Consider the following 21,512-nt stretch of genomic DNA (forward strand, 5'->3'; position numbering starts at 1 on the left):
ACTGTGCCTGTGCTTGGTGCCCACATGCCTGCTTTAGTGCAGTCTCTCATGTGGGTAATTCAGTGTGAGCCCAAGGACTAGGCAGGGATCGGGTAGTGTAAGTCAGGGGAGAGAGGTCCGCCAGCTCAGGTAGGCATCATCGGGGGATTTGGCTGCTCAGTCCTCCGGTGTATTTGAAAGCTGCAGAAAGCATCTGCAGACTTCTAATCTATGTGAGGGAAAATACATGGGTTCACCGGTGTTGACTCTAGTGGTCAAGGATTTGCCCACGAGGCATTAGCTGCTTTCTCCTCTGCACATCTGGGATGAACCAGCCTGGGTTCTAGGAGGTTTTAGTAGAGTCCCTATGACCTGTGGATAAAGAAACAGGGCTTGGTGCAGAAGATGAGGAGCCCATAGCGTGGTTTGGGGTGACCTTTGCTCAGGGTCTGCCCGCTGTAGCTGGAATAAGAGCAGTGGGGGTGAGGGTTAGAGTAGGTGAGTGTGAGACAAAGAAGAGGTGTTGGGTATGCTTGCACGACTGAATTCGTAAGCTGATGCCCACTCCTGACATTCACCAAAAGTGCTTGGCACACACTCTATGCCCAGGTTTTCCTATATACAAGGGCACCCCTTCAGGTTTGCAGCATTGTTCTGAGAGTCAGAGGACCCGCATAGACAAAGTCTCTTATGAGTGAAAATGACTAATGTGTCACTACACCTGACTGCTTGCCAGTTAGAGAAACATCTGGCTGGAGAGATGGCTCAGCAGTTAAGAGCACTGCTCTTAACTGCTCTTCCAGAGTTCTTGAGTTCAATTCCCAGCCACCACACAGCGGCTCACAACCATCTGTAATAGAATCAGATGCCCTCTTCTGGTGTGTCTGAAGACAGCTACAGTGTACTCATATACATTAAATAAATAAATAAATAAATACATCTTTTTTAAAAAGAGAAAAACATTATTAATCATGATTAATATTCAGAGTATTTTAGAAGTCATATGGGAAGTACCCTGCGGGGAGGCTAAAAGACTGTTCTCTTTTACGAACTGTGAATCAAGGGTCTACTGTTTACACTGCTCCCAGACAGCAAGAACTGTCTATGGACCCTTTCAGTCCGTGTTAGAATATTGTGCATGGAAATTGTATGCTAGCCTTGGCTGGTACTGGCCACTGGTGACTAGAATCATTCCAGGTCTTTTTGTTCTCAAAGTGTTCACAGGCTGGCGAAGACGAGCAAACAGAATTCAGGCAAAGCAGGGGGAAGCACAGGGGACTGATAGAGCAACAGGAGTCCCAGAGGAAAAGGTAGAGTCCTCTATGGGAAGGAGGAGGCAGTTTCCCCAAGCCTGGAGGAACTCCTAGATTTTATAACTAGGTCCAGGCAGGAAGCAGGTCACAAGGTGGCTCGCCAGGCTACTCCAATGTTGCTGAGCCTGTTTCCAGGTGACTTTCAGACACCTAGGTGGTACAGCTGAGGGGCCACCCTCCTGAGAACAGTGACAGGAGGCTTTTTTTCACAAGTCATCTGCTATGGGGCCTTCCTTGCTGGTTAAGTTTTCATGACCAGAGAAACCCGGAATTGGTGACCTATTTTCTTTTCTTTTTTTAATGATTTATTTATTTTATGTATATGAGTACACTGTAGCTGTACAGATGGTTGTGAGCCCATCATTTGGTTGCTGGGAATTGCATTGAATTCAGGACCTCTGCTCGCTCCGGCCAGCTCGCTCCAGACCAAAGATTTATTTATTTATTATATGCAAGTACACTGTAGCTGTCTTCAGACACACCAGAAGAGGGCGTCAGATTTCATTAGGGATGGTTGTGAGCCACCATGTGGTTGCTGGTATTTGAACTCAGGACCTTCGGAAGAGCATTCAGTTCTCTTAACCGCTGAGTCAACTCTCCAGCTCGACCTATTTTCTTTTTCTCAATTATTTTTCATTTTTCTATTTGCATAAGGAAAAATGTATAAACAATGAATAAACACTCCGGAACTCCTGAGAATTCGCCCTACTTCGCCTGCCTCTTTAAGACCACCGAGAGGAGCCGGACGAGGCTCAGACGTCCTCCGTGCTTAGGAGCCTTCCACGTTTTCGAAGTCATCGCTCGGTGATCGCGTTTGCTTTAAGAGAGGGGGCGGTGCTCTGCCCGGAGGAGGCGGAGAGATCCAACGCCCTCCCTCCGGATCTCCGGCTTCCGGGACCCGGCTGACCGGCTACCAGTGCAGAGCATCCCAGGCCCCAACCTTTCCTGGACAGCGGGACCCTCTCCCTGCGAGGTGAGGGCGTCAGGGCTTCTGAGCCAGGTGGGGAATCTCCTACCCGCCCGGGTCTCTGCTGCTTAAGCATTTCCCCCCCAAACCCTGTCTGTGCTTCCCAGGGTCCGACTGCAGCGTCGCTAACAGTCAAGCGCTGCTAATTGCCCGGTTCTTTCTAAGCTCTTCACACGCTCTACCTTATAGAATGGTCTAGACACATCATGAACTCATTTTACAGATCAGGAGCCTCAAGGAGCGCACACACACAGGAGAGAAGCAATAGGACCGGGACTCAAACCCAGGTCTGTCTGACCCCAGGATCTGGGACCTTAAACCGGCTGCACCCGCACGCTTTCCCCATCTCCTCTCCCAAATCCTAGGCTCCCCTTCCGTTTTCTTCCATCTCCAGGCTGCACCTGGCCCCCTAAACTTTCACGCGGCGGCGAGTGTCCCCTGCAGCCAGTCTCTTCTTGTTGATAGGGGCCCTCTTATAAGTCCAGCTCACCAGATAGCCTAGGATAACCTTAAACTTGCTCAGTCTCCTGCCTTCATCTCCTAGGTGCTGGGATTGCAGGCATGCATCAGATTTTGCAGGTCCTGAGAATTGGACCCAGGACTTTGTGCATGCTAGGCAAGCATTCAAATGAGCTACACCCCCAGCTTCCTGTTCCTTTTTAGGCTGTCCAGCGTTGCTCTGGCTGGTTCTTTCCTGCATTGGGTGGACACCGCTCAGAGACGTCCTGATCACAGGCTAGCCCAGACACCCATTCACAGAGTCCTCAGTGCGTCTAGACTCTCCTGTGTTTAGTTCTCACCTCACATACTCTATTCACAGGTTCCTTGCCTTCTCTGGTTCACTCCTCTTCTTTAACTCCGTGAGCCTGCTCAGCTCCACGCACTCTTCCTGAGCTATATTAAGTAGCAAGTTGTATGACCTGTGATATAAACTATCAATCCCCACTGAAAGAGTAGGCAAGTATTTGTGCGGGGGAAGATTGCTCATAGGGAAAGGCGGCTGTCTCCAAGCATGGTTCGAGTCCCATTCTGGGTCCCTCATGGTGGAAGGAAAGACCAGACCCATAGCCACAAAAGATAAAGAAAGGTAACAATGGGGGAGGGGGCTCTGGAGAGATGGCTCAGCGGTTAAGAGCACGACTGCCCTTCTGAAGGTCCTGAGTTCAAATCCCACATGGTGGCTCACAACCATCCGTAACAAGATCTGACACCCTCTTTTGGAGTGTCTGAAGACAGCTACAGTGTACTTACATATAATAAATAAATAAATCTTTAAAAACATGTAGTAATCATTTTTAATTTCTGAGACAGGGTCTCACTATGTAGAGCAGGCTACCCTTAAGCTCATAGAGATCTGCCTTCACAGTGTCTAGGTTAAAGGCATGAGCTAGCACCCTAGCTGGCTCTTAGAATTCCTTTACTCTGAATTCCTTTTGCAGATTGTTCCATTTTCCTAAGCTTACTTATTTCTGTTTTAGACCCCGGAACATTTTCTTCCTCACCACTGGGAGAGGAGCTTCTGGCTGAATGGCAGCTGCGGATGGCTCACGGTTTGAAGGTACGCAGGCGGGCGGGTCCCCCTTACCTTGTGATGGCAGCCTCTGCTGCCACAGCGGCGGATATCAGTACTGACACATACCTTAAAGGATTTGATCTCAAACATCTTGGTAAGAGGCTGTTGGGCACACCCAGGTTTTTCTGGTTTCTTTCTTTTTCTCACAGAACTCTTCCGATGGGCAGCAGGCATCATAAACTAGGCAATAACAGTTGCCTCGTGTTTTCTGAGCACTCGCTGTGCAGATACCGTTGTAAATCCTTTACAGGCGACAACTCACGTAATCCTTCCTAGATCAGGTTTTATAAAGTAATCATTCTGCTTGTCTTTTCTGTAAGGAAACCAAAGCCCAGAAAGAAATCAAGCTGTCTGCCTAAGAGTCACACACTTAATAAACCAGAGAGCCAGGACTGGAACCCGGGCCCTGTGACATCACAGACTCTTCACTGTCTGAGGAGGATTTGATGTTAAAATAGAAATTACATCTTGGACAAATACTGTCACAGCCATAATTCTCCATCTTGCTTCAGACCCCTTGTTTCAGACTGGGCAAGCGCTCCAGTGCAGACGCCCAGTGCCCATTCACATCAGGAGGCTCGCAATGTCTGTAAATCCAGTTCAGGGGATCTGATGCTCCTCTGGTCTCCACAGGGACTGCACACAGGCAGTCATATACTTCCCACCTCCACACATACACACAAATAAAAAAAATATATAAATATTTATATAATTTACTATTATTAATATATATAATATAAATATATAATATATAATATATTATGTATTGTATATGTTATTAAATATATATGATATAAATATATATAATAATAAATTAAGCGCCTGCCTGTTCCTCACCTCCTCTCACCATCCCATAAGGAACAAGATCACCTTTGGTTCCGTCACCTATGTTAAAACCCCGCCTTCCACCGGCACCTTGCTTTCATCTCACTGGAACAGAGTGAACAGAGGGTCCACGGCCTCTGCTCTCATCTCCTGATGAGATAGCTCATGGCCTTTCCCACCCTTGCCTGCCACACCAGGCTTCTGACCTAACAGCGATCCAGCTTAGGGCTTTTGCACTGTTTTCCAGTTCCAAGTTGTCTTCCTTCAGATCTTGCTTGCACAGTGCGAGGAGGTGCAAGTGTTGTGGACAGCATTTGCAAAGCCCCTTGGGTGGCGGGAGGAAGATTGCTTAATTTTTTTCTCTTTAAAGAGCAAAAAGTTGGTCTGTGTTTCAGATCATAGACTGGGCAGCAGAGGTTGATGGCCCAAGGCGACTTGAGAGGGGGCAGGCAGTGATGAACATGGGGCTATGAAATGGTGTTTGGGACTTCGGCTTCAGGGAGGAGCACGCGGTCCCTGGGGTGGCCTGGAAGGATGGTAGACGAGAAGGTGGAGTCCAGGTGTCTTCTGGCAGAAGTCACTGTGCTAGGAAAAGATGGACATAAAAGATGGCTTCAGATAGGCAGGACACAATGACAGAGAACGTTACTGTAGGAAGAGATACACTCCAGATGGTGCCGTCCCTGTCTGCCAGCTGCATACGCTTCCTGCTCTGCCCCGGCTCCTTCTTTGCCCTTTGTATAGCACCTGTGGCCATTCTTGTTTTGTTGTTGTTGTTGTTGTTGTTGTTGTTATTTTCCTAAGACAGGGTTTCTCTGTGTAGCCCTGGCTGTCCTGGAACTCACTCTGTAGACCATGCTGGTCTTGAACTCAGAAATCTGCCTGCCTCTGTCTCCCGAGTGCTGGGATTACAGGCGTGTGCCACCACCGCCCGGCACCTGTGGCCATTCTTGTTGGGCATTTTCCTCAGGAGCCTCTGGCCCCATCAACGCTGCGAGCTGTGTCTTCTTCCTTCGAGCCCCTCTAACCTCGTGCGTGCACAGTGGCCCTCTGCTTCCTCCTCTTCCTGGTGTGCCTTTTCGCCAGCAAAATGGTGCTTTTGAAATATGTGTACCTTAAGTGTGTCTCCCTTCATGTGGCTCTGTTTCAGAGCACTGTGACCATCTTTTAAATGTCAGTGCCCTGTCTGCCAATATATGGTAGGAGTTGTATCCTCTCCGAAGGTCTCTGTGGGGTAGGTATTGTCTGCAGTGTTTAGGTGAAGAGTCAGACTCAAAGACATGGAATAATTTCTCCAAAGACTAGGGTCATGCATGGTTGGAGTTATTATTAATTATTATTATTTCATTTATTTATGTTTGGTTTTTCAAGACAGAATTTCTCCATGTAGCCCTGGCTGCCCTGGAACTCAATCTGTAGATGAGTCTGGCCTCAAACTCAGAGATCCACTTTCCTCTGCCCCCCAAGTGCTGGGATTAAAGGTGTGCCACCAGGCCTGGCCTATGATTGGAGTCTTCACTGAAGCAAGGTCATCCCATGTTCCTGCACCCCAAAAGTTGGCCACAAGGCTCTGGCAGGTGTTACACAGTAGCCTGTTTCTTCAGCCTTGCTGCTTTGATTTTCTGCATAAAGTATTCATGGACCTGTGGGACACTAAAGAGAGCTTAGCTAAGCCCCACCCCACTGCTGGGACCTGTATGTTACAGTGTGTGTTATAGCCATGACTACTGGTGCTTTCTCAGGTCTTCAGACATTCAGAGGTAAGCTAGGTGTGTCAGCGCCTACATATAATCTCAGCACTTGAGAGGCAGGGGCGAGAGGATCTCAGGCTCAAAGCCAGCCTAGGCTAAGTAGTGAAGTCCTGTCTCAAAGGAAAATGAAAAAAGAACATTTTCAGTGTTGTCTTGAGTTTTCTTCAACACAGCTAGTCAAAGTGTTGGGATTCTCAGAGACAGTCTCCATCACTGCTGGAGGAAGTTAATGAGGAAAGTTCTTCTGGATGTGATTTAACAGTAGAGCCCAGGAGCCTGGTTTTTGTTTTTGTTTTTGTTTGTTTGTTTGTTTGTTTGGTTTTTTTTTTTTTTTTTTTTTTTGGTTTTTTGGATTTGGTTTTTTTGAGACAGGGTTTCTCTGTATAGCTCTGACTGTCCTGGAACTCACTCTGTAGACCAGGCTGGCCTCGAACTCAGAAATTTGCCCGAATCTGCCTCCCAGAGTGCTGGGATCACAGGCGTGCGCCACCACCGCCCAGGAGCCTTAGAACACTGTCCTAGGGCTGGAGAGATGACTTGGTAGATAAAGCACTTGCCATGCTAGTGTGAGAACTGCATGAAGCATATGGGCAGGTGTGCAGGCTGCCTGTAATCCAGCACTAGGGAGAGGCAGAGAGAATTCCCAGCTAGCTGGACTGGCCAGGACTGACAAACTCTGGGTTTGTAGTAAGAGTGTCTGCCTCAGGAAGTAAAGTGGAGAGTGACGGAGGAAGATGCCTGATGTCAGTCACAGCCTCCCTCCATACATATGCAAGCATACGCATATACATTCACAGGCACACACGCACATATGCACACACACAGACATGCACATGCACACACACATTACACACATGCACACACAGATACACATGGACACACATACATGCACACATGTATACATGGACAAACACGGACACAGAAGCATACCCGCATGCACAGCACACACACGGTCACACACATGTGCATGCACACACACATGGACACACGTACATGCACACACACATGTATACACATGCACACACAGATACACATGGACACACACTCATACATGCATACATGTATACATGGACAAACACGGACACACAAACATACCCGCATGCACAGCACACACACATGGTCACACACATGTGCATGCACACACACATGGACACACATATGCACACATGCACACACATGTGACTTACTGGTCACCCTGATTAGTGGCCATCTTAAGACTAGAGCCCCCTACTCTTTTACTTTTCTTCCTTTGATTCTCTCTGTTTGTTTATTTACTTGTTTTTCAGGTTAGCATGGAGAGTAAATGGTTCACTGTGGCATCTTCATATGTATATGTCATAGTGTGTTCTTGCCCATAGTCCCTCCACTAGAAGCTCTGTGTGCACTGCCATCTCTTGTGTACCCCCAAAACTATTATAGTACAGAATTCATTGTTCCTATACAGTCACCAGCAGACAAGCAGGTTCTATAATTGTTAGCCGTGAGCACGCCCAAGAGCAGGACCTGGTGTCCTCTCAGCTGAGGACACCATTTGTTTTAGGAGGGAGTGATCATCACTGGCCTGAATCTCACTGTGTAAGGAAAGGAAGGGCGCCTGGACATTCCTAGCGCTTGCCTTCCTGTGGTGGAGCTGAGTGATTCTTATTCTGTTTTTTCCACTCTGCTTCTTGGTCCTCATGGTTTCTATGGTGATAAGGACTTGCCTGAGTCAGAGATGTTCAGATGGATCCGGTACCCTACTAAAGACTATTTAGATAATCCCCCAGCTCCCCTCCTCGCTGTGCTGTGTGCCCAGGTGGCTCTTGAGTCAAACCCTCCCGCTTCAGCCTCCCTGGTGCAGAGATTGTTTCCAAAGCCGCTTGCTGCTTGTCACAGATAAAGCTCATGGCAGAGCAGAGGTAACAAGCAGCGTGAGGACTGGAAGTAGGTCCTTAGGCTGGCGTGTGCGTGTGCTGTACCTCGGCGCTACATCTCCAGCACCGAGCTTTCGGAGAGACGCATCCAGCTGCCAGTGTGGGAGGGCTTCCAGGCCGTTGTGCTCTGCTTCATTCCAGAATTTGGTGATGGAGCCACACTGTTAGCAGCCAACCCAGATGCTACTGCGATAGACATCGAGGACCCCAGCGTATCTTTCGGCCATCAGCCCAGACACCCCCGGAGCTTGAGGAGAGAAGAGGATGAGGAGCTGCTGGGGAACAACGAGTCTGACGAGACCGAGGTTTGCGCTAAGCTTCCAGCTTCTGCCCTTTGACTTTTCTCAGAGCTTAGAGTCCATGCATTTACTCTTTTGGTTCCTGCCTGGTGCAGTGCCAGGCAGTGGTCACACCAAGACACAAGAACCACGACATCACATTGGGGCTGGGAAACAGGCAGGCAATAAACAGATCATTCCCCGCGGGAAGCTTGTGTGGGGGGTGTGTCTGGGAAGCGAGCAGGAGGCTAGGGAGGGCGTCCTCTGGTCATTGACATCTGGCCATGTTTGCTGCAAGAGGGAAAGATGGCCCAGGGAAGATCGGCAAGGGGGTGGAGCAAGCAGAGGCGGGAAAGAGCTCGTGCAGACAGGGTGGGGGGGGAGGGGAGGGCAGCCTCCTCTCCTGTACTGCAGCAGAGTTCACAGCAGGTAAGACTGTGAACAGACGGGGACCTGCTGAGTTCAGTTCATTCTCGTGCATTCTGAAAAGCATCAGGAGCCAGTGAAAGGTTTAGCCATGTTCAAACATTAGTTAGATTTGGTGGCCTTAAAATATAAATTGGAGGAAGACAGACCTCTAGGCCAGAAGACCGGACAACGCCAAGCAGATTGGTCTTGACTAGAAGCAGTGGGAGCGGACTCAGTGGGGCTTGAGAAACGGTGTAGGTGACGCCACACCAGGAGGGCCACAGGGAGGCATGGAGGCCCCCTGCTGGTTGGGTGGCGTATAAATCAAGTGGGTCTTTGTGACCCTGGGCACACGGTTGGGGTATAGGGGGGGAGTAGTATTCCTTCAGTATTCCACAACTTGGATTATGTCCACAGCCCAGGAGAGGAGCACTGGCTCAGTGTGTAGTACTGGCTTCACTGCACAACTCTTGGGCACCATCACCAGCTGTGTGGGTCCATTGTCACCAGGAATCATTCTGCAGTGAAGGGAAAGTGAGTCTCTTACAGAGAAGACATCCAGAAGCCTGCAGAGCACTGGGGTTAGAGTGGCGAGCCACAGGCTGCCCTACAGGGGGAGCAGCCAGGCGCACGGGACTACACCTCATCCAGAGGGGATGGATTTGAATGTATGTATTCTCCAGGAGAGGACAGGAACTCAGACTCCGCCCATGGCTCAACGCTTGCTTGGACGTGCTGTACAGCTCCGCTGACAAGGCTCTTAAGATACTTTACAGTAGCCATTGTAAGGAAGCTCCCAGAGGCCTGCAAGTTCCCCTGACATCAAGGTACTCCCAATGATTGAGAGTTCAAGGCCAGCCTGGACTCCTTAGTGAGACTCTATCTCAAATAAACAGGAACACAACTAACTAAGCCTAAGGACAATCCTGTCCTTGGTCAGAATGAGTGTCCCCTGAGTAGTGACTAGTCTTAACCAGTTTGCCTGTAGTTTCCTGGTCTTTCATTTTCTTGCTTGTAGGCCACTTGCAGTTCCCTGGCTCACCTCTCTTCTTAAAGGTGTGTGAGGCTCAGTGGCAGGTCTCGGCCTTTTGTCTCTCTTGTTGAAATTCCTGGCCTCAGCACTTGAATGTTAACTTTACGTGGGATACTTGAAACCTAGAAACACAAACCTGGCCAAAATGTTTATAGAGGCAAGGACTGAAGATAGGTTACTAACAAAACGATAGACAGTAGAGGGCTAGCCCAAGGTAGGAGCCAAGTTAGGGGAACAGGGCAGTTTTCACTGCTGACCAACTGGCCTTCAGGTATATAAAATACTACCTTAACAGAACAAAGTTGGGTGGAGAGAAATGACTTAATGCTAAAGGCTACATGCTGGTTGGAATATACATGGCCCTTAGTGTTGGTACTGTTAGGAGGTGTGGCCTTGTTGAAGGAAGTGTGTATAAGAGTTGCCTTGATCATGGTGTTTCTTCACAAAAAGAGAAACCCTAACTAAGACAGAAGTTGGTTCCAGGACTGTGATATTGCTGTGATAGGCCTGACCATTCTTTTGTTTACATACAATAAATAATCTTTAAAAAAAAAAAAGAAAAGAAAAAGGAAAAAAGAAAAAGGTCTCACCGGGTGGTGGTGGCACACTCTGGGAGGCAGAGGCAGGCAGATTTCTGAGTTCAAGGCCAGCCTGGCCTACAGAGTGAGTTCCAGGACAGCCAGGGCTATACAGAAAAACCCTGTCTTGAAAAAAACAAAACAAAACAAACAAACAAACAAACAAAAACAAAAAGAAAGAAAGAAAGAAAAAGGAGGTCTCAAAACATCCCAGTTTAGACTCTATGCCGTGGTTTACCCTCATGAAGAGTGTTTTGATGAAGTGTAACAACAACAACAACAACAAAAACAACAACAAAAGGAAATAGAGTACAGGCTCCAGGAAGGTCAATTGATGCTGGTTAGCTGGAGCTAAGAAATTAGCAGTGATTAAGAAGAGAAGCGTTAGGTAAAATCTTCTGGGAAGTGTTTTCTGAGAGCAGAAATAAACTGTGTTCCAGAGATAGCCAAGGTCATACCTTCTACTTCAGCTGGACTTGGTAATGTATAAGAATCACCTAAATGGTACTGGTTTTAAAGGCATGAAGGGGTCATGAAGAACAGCTGAGGCTTCGCACTGTGAGAGGCCATGAAGGCCATTGGTGAAGGTGCAGCCTCAGTTACAGCTGATGGCCCAGGACTGAAGGGGTCATACAAAGAAGTTAAGGCTTGGCATCATGAAGAGAGCCTATGAGAGGCTATTGGTGAAGCCTAGTTGCAGCAGGAGACTCCAGCGAATTGGAGATGCCAGTACCATGGGTTGATCACCAAGAACAGCAGCAGCAGTGGAGTGGAGTCAACCAGAGTCTAGAGTGCTACAGAGGGCAGAGCTGGAGAAGTGACCCAAGCCCTTTGGAGGAGCCCAGAAGATCATGTGTGGATCCCAGATATTGGAACAAGAAGGTATAAAGTTGAAGACCCCAAGGTGTTAGAGATGTCTGAGCCATGGGATTCCTGCTGAAGAAAGCTGCTAACAAGGAGTGAAACCAGCAAGGAGAAAAAGTGTGTTACAGTCAACACAGATGAAAGGAGTTGGAGATCTGAAGCATGCTTTGACATCAGACATGGAGATGCTGAGTTTGGAGTTTCCCAGCTGGTTTTTGGTCTTATTTTGGTCCTGTATTTTCCTCACTTTGGCGTTTTAGAATGGTAATGTATAGCCTGTGATGTTGGAGGTGTGCGATCTACGCTTTCATTTTGATTTTGTAGGGGATTACTGCATGAGTTGCAGTAGAAACTTTGAACTTTGGATTTTTTACATTGCTGAGACTGTTATAGAGTCTGGGGGCTTTTTAAATTAGACTAAATGTATTTGCATTATGCTACGGCTAGTTAGTGGCTCCTATAGACTCAGGTGTTTGAACAAGCCTGTGGAGGCTAGGGAGTGGAATGTGGTGGTTTGAATATGCTTGGCCCATAGGGAGTGGTACTGTTAGGAGGTGTGGCCTTGTTGGAGGAAGGGTGTCACTATGGGGGTGGACTTTGAAGCTTTGCCCAGTGCAGAATAGTCAGTCTTCTCCTGTTTGCTAGTCAGTCTTCTCTTTGCCTTTGGAACAAGACATAGAACTCTCAGCTCCTCCAGCACCGAGCCTACCTGCTGCCGTCATGCTTTCTGCCATGATGATAATGGACTGAACCTCTGAACCTGTAAGCCAGCCCCAATTAAATGTTGTCCTTTATAAGGGTTGCCTTGGTCATGGTGCCTTTTTACAGCAATGGAAACTGTAGCTAGATAGACAGACTCACAACTGAAAATAAAACAACCAAGTGGGCTGGAGAAGGATGGCTCAGTGGTTAAGAACACTTGCTGCTCTACAGGAGGACTAGAGTTTGGTTTGCCATATCAGGGGACCCACATCTGCCTGTAACTGTAGCTAAGGGATCCAGCACCTCTGGTCTCTGTGTGTACCTGCATGAATATGCAGGCACATACAGATACATGAGTAAAGATCAAAGTTTAAAAAGTTAAAAAAAAAAAAAAAGGAACCAGATAATTTAGTCCTAGGGCAGAGCACAGAAAAGAATTCAGCTGGACAGAAAGCCAAATGAAGATTTTTATGCTTCTGTGTAACCTGTGACCATCAACCATCCAGTAGAGAGGCATGTAAGAATAACTTCTAGTATGGGACCAGACCCTAAGATCTTAAAGACCTTTGTAGTTATTGGCTCCAGATAATTAAAATGTGGGCCTGAAGGAGACACAGAAAGATGTCTTATATAATTGAAAATACTTAGCCGGGTGGTGGTGGCTCACGCCTGTAATCCCAGCACTCGGGAGGCAGAGGCAGGTGGATTTCTGAGTTCGAGGCCAGCCTGGTCTACAGAGTGAGTTCCAGGACAGCCAGGGCTACACAGAGAAACCCTGACTCGAAAAACCAAATCCAAAAAAAGAAAAAGAAAAAAGAAAATACTTGTATCAAAATAACACCGGCAGTTTGCTAAGAAGAGCTGGTAGTCCCATCTGTGGAACAGCCAGTAGAACTGGGGATCTGAGCACGGCATGGCTGTGGGTCAGAGTCACAGAGGGGTGACCAGGGCCTGCTGGAATCAGTCAGCTTTTCTCACTGACCACCGTGACCACTGGTGTTCTTTTTGAGCAGATCCTATAATAAACAGCTGACATTACTGAGCCCATTTTGTCTTATTTCATTTTATTTTACTTTTTTTGAGATAGGGTCTATATAGCCCTGGGTGGTGTGAAACTCTCTCTGTAGACCAGGCTGGCCTGTAGATTGGAGATCTGTCTGCCTCTGCCTCCCCACTCCAGGGATTAAAGGCGTGGGCTTCCATGAATGAACAAGACAGGAACAACATCCACTGCAAGTTATGGGTGACTATAACAGGAAAAACGTACCTCGCAGGTTAAGGGTTCTGTTTGCAGTTAAGACAGTTATAAGTGCCTGTTGTCCTGTGTTAAGTCCTTGCAAGTTAAGGTTTCTATTTGAAATTAAGAATAAGTTGCTGTTTGTTAGATCTGATGTAAACTGCTTGCAACCCATTCCCATGATGCATAGCACTACCCTTGTTCCTTCCCTTACGTTGTATCTCCCTATGCCCCTCTGAACACCCGATTTCTCCTATAAAAGAGACTTCAAGAGGCCAGCAGGGGCTGCTCTCTCAATTGTCTCAATTAGGATGAGACAGCTGGCTGGCCAGTCCTGGGTGCACCCCAAAATACAGCTTGATTTACTTGGACAACCATGGATTGTGATCTCAGACTGCAATCAGTCCATTAGGTTTGCTTTTTTTCTCTTACAGATTTAAAATGTTGCTAAGTTTTGCATTCTTTGACTGTGCCTTCCTGCGTCTCAGCCTGAGAAGGTGGCCCACAATGCCCTTTTCCTCTCTAATGTCCTTTAATCTTTTGCTGTTCTGCTAGGATCTATTCAGAGTCTCACCGCCACATGGCTCTCCTTGGAAACACGGGGACATTCCCTGTCCAGTGGCTCTCATTGTAGAATGTATCCTGACTAAAGGCCAGCCTCAAATAGCTACAGCCTCTCTGAGCAAGAGCACTGGTGACGAACTGGGGTTGCAGGCTCCTTTTAGAGGGATCCCTCATCCTCTAGATGTTGACTGACTGTCGAGGTCAAGCACTGAATATTGGCTTTTAATAGCAATCCTGTCTTTCCTGGCAGTGCTTCTGAGCTTTGGTTGTTGAGTACGCTTGGGTCACTTCCTCCAGTTGTGAAAGGGGAGTAAGTAGGTTTTCATTTTAATTTTTGTAATTTCTATGGATACAGGGGACACCTTGATTTATAAAGAGAAACCAGATGGCTGCTCCATTTAAGACTGTAAAATCTATAGCACAAAGTTATAACCTTTTGGATAGAATTTGGCTTGGTTTGGCTTGGCTTGGTTTGTTTTGTTTTTTGAGACAGACCTTGCTTTGTGGGCCTGATTAGTTCTGGAACTTACTGTTGCAGACCAAGCTGGCTTTGAGTTTGCTGCGATCCCCGATTGATGGTAATGTGTATGTCTCTGGACATACATATATCAACTGGACAGAATTTTAACTGGGCTTAATTTTGTTCACGTTGGGGCCATTGTAACACAGAACAGGGTAAGAAGTGGGGCCTTCGTCCAGCCAAGATGGGTCTCTGAGAGGAATCTTAAAGTGTTCACATGTCATCATTTAATTAATTAAGCTCCTATTATTATTACTATTAGTGTGTGTGTGTGTGTGTGTGTGTGTGTGTGTGTGTGTATGAGAGAGAGTGTGAGTGAGTGAGTTTGAGACAGGGTTTTTCTGTGTAGCCCTGGCTGTTCTGGAACTCACTCTATAGACTAGGCTGGCCTCAAATTCAGAGATCTGCCTGCTGCTGCCTCCTGAGAGCTGGGACTAAGGCCCTCATTATTTTTTAAAATAATTTCTTTTTACCCCAGGACTATCAGCACAGCCCCACAAACCAGGTAACCTGAGTGTAACCCTCGAGTCCATGTAGAGCTGGAAGGAAAGGAGAAAAGCAACTCCACAAAGTTGTCCTCTGACCTCCATACACACCCGTGCACAAAACAAATGCATAAATATAAAAAGCTTTTGTTTTAAGACAGTGTCGCCTGTCGCTCAAGTGGACTTCGAACTCACTGGGTAGTGGGGCTGTCTTCAAACTTCTTATCCTCCTGACTCTCCCGTCTATGTTTTACATTTACAGGCATGTGTCATCATGCCTGGCCTTATAACTCATTAAGAGCTTACTTTTATCAAATTATGAAACATTAAATGGCATAAATAATTATTCATTGCATAGCTGGTTATGTTGGGTCATATTGTAACCCCAGCACTCTCAGCACTAAGAAGGTGTAGACAGGAGAATCTAAAGTTTAAGGCCAGCCTGGGCTACATATCAAAACTCTGTCTCAAAAACAAAAGCAAAAACAAAAAATAAAAATGAAAAAGCAAAACCAAAACTAAAGAGAATGCCTGTTACACTTTGCTCCTGTTTACAGACGCACTTCCCAGGTGACTAATGTCTAGGTCTTTCCATTGTCACAATGCCACTGGCTTCCTGGAGTGTCGTGTTTGGGCAGGACTCATTGTCCTCACTCGAGGATGCTAGTCAGTATACAATTAAGAGGACACAGATAGGAGTCCCAGTCAGCTCCTCTGCCAGTTCTGGTGTGGAGGACACCCCTAAGCTCTGCGTTTTAGAAGCTTTACACATTGGGGAACATAAGTACATTAAATAAACAAAGAAGGCAGAGTTAGTTGGTGTCTGGGCTTTCACCTCCTGAGTGCTGGGACTATGGGTGTGTAGCACCAAGCCTGGCTTGCGTTTACTTTTGATTTTTTGTGTTTTGTTTTTGAGGCCCACCTTTCGCTCACAGTGATCCTTGTGACATGATTATAGGCATGAGCTATAGAACACCTGGCTTCAATTTTACATTTGAAGTAAAATTTAGACTCTTGTCTTGGCAGGATGTTAGGTCCATATCTATTAACCACATTATCCCACCCCACCCCCAGAAAAATCAAAGCATGATTTTAGATGTTTGAGAAGTTCTGGAAGCATCAACAGTGACCACAGGGGCTGGGGAGACAGCTCAGTGGTTAAGAGCACTGGCTGCTCTTCCAGAGGTCATGAGTTCAAGTCCCTGTACCCACATGGTGGCTCATAGACATATATAATGGGATCTGATGTCCTCTTCTGATGTGCAGGTTTACATGCAGACAGAGCACTGGTATATAAATGAATTAGTTAAAAAAAAAAACAGTGATTACAGACTGACACCCCAAGGCTATACAATAGTGAAACACACTTTATTCAAATAGTAAATGCAAGTCAGACTTTTTTTTTAAATAGAACTTTACTAGCTTTTGTCTTAATCTCTCTCTCTCTCTCTCTCTCTCTCTCTCTCTCTCTCTCTCTCTCTCTCTGTGTGTGTGTGTGTGTGTGTGTGTGTGTGTGTGTGTTTGAGACAGGGTTTCACTTTTTAGCTCAGGCTGGCCTTGAACTCAGGAATCTGCCTGCCTCTGCCTCCTGGGATCAAAGGCATGCGCCCCCACTGTGTGGTGAGATATTCTCACCTTTAACTTCTGTCAGAAGGTCTGGAGTCTTCCCCATCTCTGCAGCTGTTCTCCACACTGAGACCTCCACTCTGCTGTAGTTCTGCTCCACCAGTGTGTTGCTGTTCCTGCAGTCAGACAGTGTTTTCCTGGTTCACGAGTGTTGCTTTCCTTCTGTCAGAGGGGAAATGGCGGCACACTGGCTCTTGGGTTGGCACTCAGGAGTTCTTGGGCAGATGGTCTCAGAAGAGAAACAAGCAAGTTGGAGCACAAGGTCCAGAGCAGGGCTGATAAAAATTATCCCCTGGGGCTGGAGAGATGGCTCAGTGGGTAAGAGCACCGACTGCTCTTCCGAAGGTCATGAGTTCAAATCCCAGCACCCACATGGTGGCTCACAACCATCTATAAAGAGATCTGACACCCTCTTCTGGTGTCTGAAGACAGCTACAGTGTACTTACATATAATAAATAATAAATCTTTAAAAAAAATTATCCCCTGTCTGAAATTCATCTGATTATTTTCTATCTGAATGTTCTGAATACAGATCAGAGTTGCACTTGGCCATGGTATATGTCAGAGGCCTGGATTTAATGTGACTTGTAGAAGCAAGATTACCTGTAGATCACCTTGTGTATTTTGAATGTACAAGCCTCAGTTTTTGCATATGTGGTCATATATATGTATATATACTCTTAAATAGTCTATAATAACCTAAAATAATAGTTGCTCAAACAACCAGATTTTAGCCTTCCCTTCTTTATCTGTGTGTGGGTGTGTATATGCCATGGTGCTTTTGGGGGGTCAGCAGACAACCTGTGGGGATCCGCTCTCTTCTTTAACCACGTAGGTCCTTGGGATTGAACTCAGGTTATTAGGCTGGGAGGCAAGCACCCTTACTGGCTGCACTGCCTTGCTGGCCCTGCAGTGGTTATTTTAAAGGCTTCAGAACAAATAGTTAAGTAAATATTGATTGTGCTAAGATTAAATTCCCTAGTAATTGGGAGTGCCCCTGCCCTACCCCAACACAAGCAATTGTCTTTTAAAGTGAAGAATTGTCCTGTAGCCAATTTTTTGTAACTGTTACTAAGAGTAGAGCAGTAGTTTAAGAAAATATGTTCCTTTAGAAAAATGTATTCATTTTTATTTTATGTGCATGAGTGTTTTGCCTGCATGTGTGGCTGTGTACCTTGTGACTGCAGTACCTGAGGAGGCCAGAAGAGGGCGTAGTATCCCCTGGTATTGGAGTTCTAGGCAGTTGTGAGCCACTACCGGGATGCTTGGAATTGAATCCAGGTTCTCCGAGCCATCTCTCTAGCTCCCGAAAATCTGTTTACTTAAACATAAAGGATATATTTTAGTTTTATGTCAGTGTATTAAATTTTAACCTTGGGAAATAGTTTCAACAACCTTTAATTTCTTTAAATTACTTTTAGGTTTATGGGTGGACTTTTTTGCGTGTATGTACCTGGTGTCTGAGAAAGCCAGAATAGGGTTTCAGATTTCTTGGGACTGGAGTTATGAGCCCCTGTGTGGGTGCTGGGAATTGGACCCAGGTCTCTGCAAGAGGATCCAATGCTTGTACCTGTTGAGCCGTCTTTTCAGCCCACACTAACCTTCTAATTAGACACAACTTGATCCCACGCCTAAACCATTTTGTATACAGCTGCCCACAAGATCACTGTGACATACCATCTTGGTCTTGACTCTTTTGTTTTGTTTTGGGGATAATCATTACTTTAGCGTAAGCCTAATTTTATCATACAAAATCCTTTCTTACCCCAAATATTCTCTTTCCTATTAACTAGGGTGAGATGAGTTTATTATTTGTGCTGTGTTATTTTTGTGTGTGTGTTTTGTCTACACATATGTGCCAGGGCCTGTGGAGGACACTGAATCCCCTGGGGCTGGAGTAAGAGGCTGTTGTGAATTAGTTGACAGGGGCACTGGGAACCCAACTCTATCTTCTGTAAGAGCAGCAAGTGCTCTTAACTACTGAGCCGCCTCTCAGGCCCCATTTATTTGCTTGTTTTTTGGTTTATTGGAGACAGGGTTTCACATAGCCCAGGCTAACCGCACATTTACCTCATAACCAAAGCTGACCTTGATCCTCTGATCTTCCCGCCTTTACTTGGGACTAGAGTGCCAGGATTATACAACAGTGAAATTACAGACATATGTGGCTGCAGTTAAATATATACTTTAAAGGGTATGACTGCTAGTAGGAACAAGATAAAACATTTCCGTTTTATGGCTGGGGAGATGGCCAATTGTTAAAGCGCTTGCCAGGAATGCATGATGGACGGCCTGTTTAGATCCCCAGTACCACATGAAAAGCTGGATGTGGCGGTGCATACCTGTAATCCCAGCACTGAGGAGATGGAGAGCAGAGCCTGTCTAGCCACTGCACCAGCTCCAGCTTCATCCAGAGACCTTGTCTCCACACATGTGGTGGAAGGGGCTATCACAGCAATGGAAACCTAAATAAGGCATATGGGTTCTTCAAGATGTATCATGGCCTCAGATACGCAAAGGAACAGGCAATTTTTCAGGGCTGATGGTATAGAAATGCCAATATAATGTAGGAAAGGCCATTAACAGCCACCTTAGTTGACCATTTTGGTCCCAGCCGGTGACAAGTGGTCTTGTGTCTAGGCTGTTTGAGCAGACGTGTCACAGCCCACTGTAATTCTGTCAGCCTTTAGCCATTATTCCATTTCCCCGTTTTCCCTTATGCCCATCTGGCCTCCCTCAGTTGTACAGAATAACACATTCCATGTTCTGCTCAGTCTGACGCTTCCTTTGCTCCCTGAGGTAGAAAACTTGCCGTCTGTTGCAATCCTAACTCTTCCCTCCTTACGAACACTTGTTTCCGTGTCAGGCTGGGTGGGAGTGGGCCGTGATGAGTATCCTTAGTCACTGAGTATCATTTTTGCATTTCGGTGTCTCAAGAAATAGGGAAGTCGGGGGCTGGAGAGATGGCTCAGTGGTTAAGAGCTCTGGCTTGTTCTTCCAGAGGTCCTGAGTTCAATTCCTAGCACCCACATGGGAGCTCATAACCATCTATAATCAGATCCCACGAGATCTGAAGTCCTCTTCTGGTATGCAGACATACATGAAGACAAAATACCTATGTAACAAATAAATAATTAAATAAACAAATACATAATTAAAAAGAAGAAATTGGGAAGTCTGTTGCTCACCATCTTTCATTTCCCCTCTGACAGTTACTTGCCGGTCAGAAGAAAAACTCCCCCTTCTGGACGTTCGAATACTATCAGACGTTTTTTGATGTGGACACTTACCAGGTCGGTGACGCAGCTTCAACCCTTATTTTCCACAGTGGGGACTTGTTTCTCGGGGATACGCCAGCCATCACGTTAGAGCCCTGGCACTAGAAGTGGTCTTCCTGGAGCACAAAGGCTTGCTGCAGGTCAAAACACCGTTGTAAAAGCTCAAATAACCCACCTTGAGTTTTGTGGTAGTTGAACAGATTAAGCCCCAAGGAAAATAAACCTTGAGTAGAATTACTGCTGTGTTACCTTACAGGTCTTTGACCGAATAAAAGGGTCTCTGCTGCCTGTTCCTGGAAAGAACTTTGTGAGGCTGTACGTCCGCAGCAATCCAGATCTCTACGGTATGTGCCCTGTGGATTAAGTCAGGAAATGCTGGGCAGCCGCGAAGCTTAGGTAATCGCACTGCTAGTGGAGTGTCCAGCGCTTTGCCTTGACTCCCTGTAGGAACGATCTTTGCAAAGAATTTAGAAGACAATGCAGTTTCCTGTCACGTCAGCACTGTGACTGTTCCTCCTGTGGCTGCAATTATTACCCTCCTTTAAAGGGCTTTAGGGGACTTTAGTGTAGGCCTGACACAGAGCAGTGTTTCCTCACTGGAGGATTTGGTGGTGTAGGCTCAGGATGGAGAAGGGTTTTTTTAATTTGTTTTGTTTTTTGTTTTCTGGGGTGTTTTTTTGTTTGTTTGTTTTGTTTTTGTTTTTGTTTTTGGCTGTTTGACTATATTTCATAGTTCTGGGCATTTGACTACTTGGTCTCTGATTTGAGGTGATGTTTGGGTAGGTTGCGGAGGTGTGGCCGTGCTGGAGGAAGTGTGTTGATGGGGGCAAGTTTTTATTTATTTATTTATTTATTTATTTATTTATTTATTTTAGATGTTTTCTTTATTTACATTTCAAATGTTATCCCCTTTCCTCTTTTCCCCTCCAAAAACCCCCTAACCAATTCCCCTCCCCCTGCTCACCAACCCACCCCTCCCACTTCCCTGTCCTGGCATTCCCCTATACTGGGGCATCGAGCCTTCTCAGGACCAAGGGCCTCTCCTCCCTTTGATGTCCAACAAGGCCATCCTCTGCAACATTTGCAGCTGGAGCCATGGGTCCCTCCATGTGTACTCTTTGATTGGTAGTTTAGTCCCTGGGAGCTCTGGGGGTACTGGTTGGTTCATATTGTTGTTCCTCCTATGGAGCTGCAAACCCCTTCAGCTCCTTGGGTCCTTTCTCTAGCTCCTCCATTGGAGACCCTGTGCTCAGTACAATGGTCGGCTGAGAGCATTCCCCTCTGTATTTGTCAGGCTCTGGCAGAGCCTCTCAGGAGACTGCTATGGGGCAGGTCTTAAGGTTCCCAAAGCTACATGCCATTCCAGGTTCCCTCTTTCTCCTCGCTGTTCTGGCTCCAGGATGCGAGCTATCAGCTGTCCCTGCTGCCACGCCTGCCTGATGCCGCACTTCACCACGTGGTGACGGGTGTGGCCCAAAGCTCCAACGAGCCGTCCAGGAGGTGCTTTGGTCAGGTTGCTTCATGGCAGTAATAGAGAAGTGACTAATTCAGTTCTCTTCTTTGTTGTCACTGATATCCGAGTTCCTTCTCAGCTGTCTGGGTACGTGTGGAGTACTG

The 21,512-nt window shown here is 46.6% G+C and overlaps 1 protein-coding gene across 8 annotated transcripts in view; it reads left to right on the plus strand.

The window, feature by feature from the left end:
• Nucleotides 1-2,155: 2,155 nt before the first annotated feature.
• The window catches only part of Yipf1 (Yip1 domain family member 1), a 42,231-nt gene continuing 22,874 nt past the window's right edge, over nucleotides 2,156-21,512 (plus strand). For 3 of the 8 annotated variants that reach the window (XR_007977055.1, XM_052176916.1, XM_052176923.1), the window contains exons 1-5: nucleotides 2,156-2,265; nucleotides 3,738-3,817; nucleotides 8,463-8,626; nucleotides 19,830-19,910; nucleotides 20,152-20,239. Coding sequence is in view for 7 of the 8 variants with exons in the window: in XM_052176916.1 (XP_052032876.1) it covers nucleotides 3,787-3,817; nucleotides 8,463-8,626; nucleotides 19,830-19,910; nucleotides 20,152-20,239 (364 nt within the window). In the remaining variant the exon portion in view is untranslated. Of the gene's footprint in view, nucleotides 2,293-2,500; nucleotides 2,547-3,737; nucleotides 3,818-8,462; nucleotides 8,627-19,829; nucleotides 19,911-20,151; nucleotides 20,240-21,512 lie in introns of those variants that run through there. The other 5 variants (XM_052176917.1, XM_052176918.1, XM_052176919.1 and 2 more) reach the window with 5 other exon arrangements.

This window comes from Apodemus sylvaticus, chromosome 3, assembly GCF_947179515.1.
Source record: "Apodemus sylvaticus chromosome 3, mApoSyl1.1, whole genome shotgun sequence".
Lineage (NCBI taxonomy): Eukaryota > Metazoa > Chordata > Mammalia > Rodentia > Muridae > Apodemus > Apodemus sylvaticus.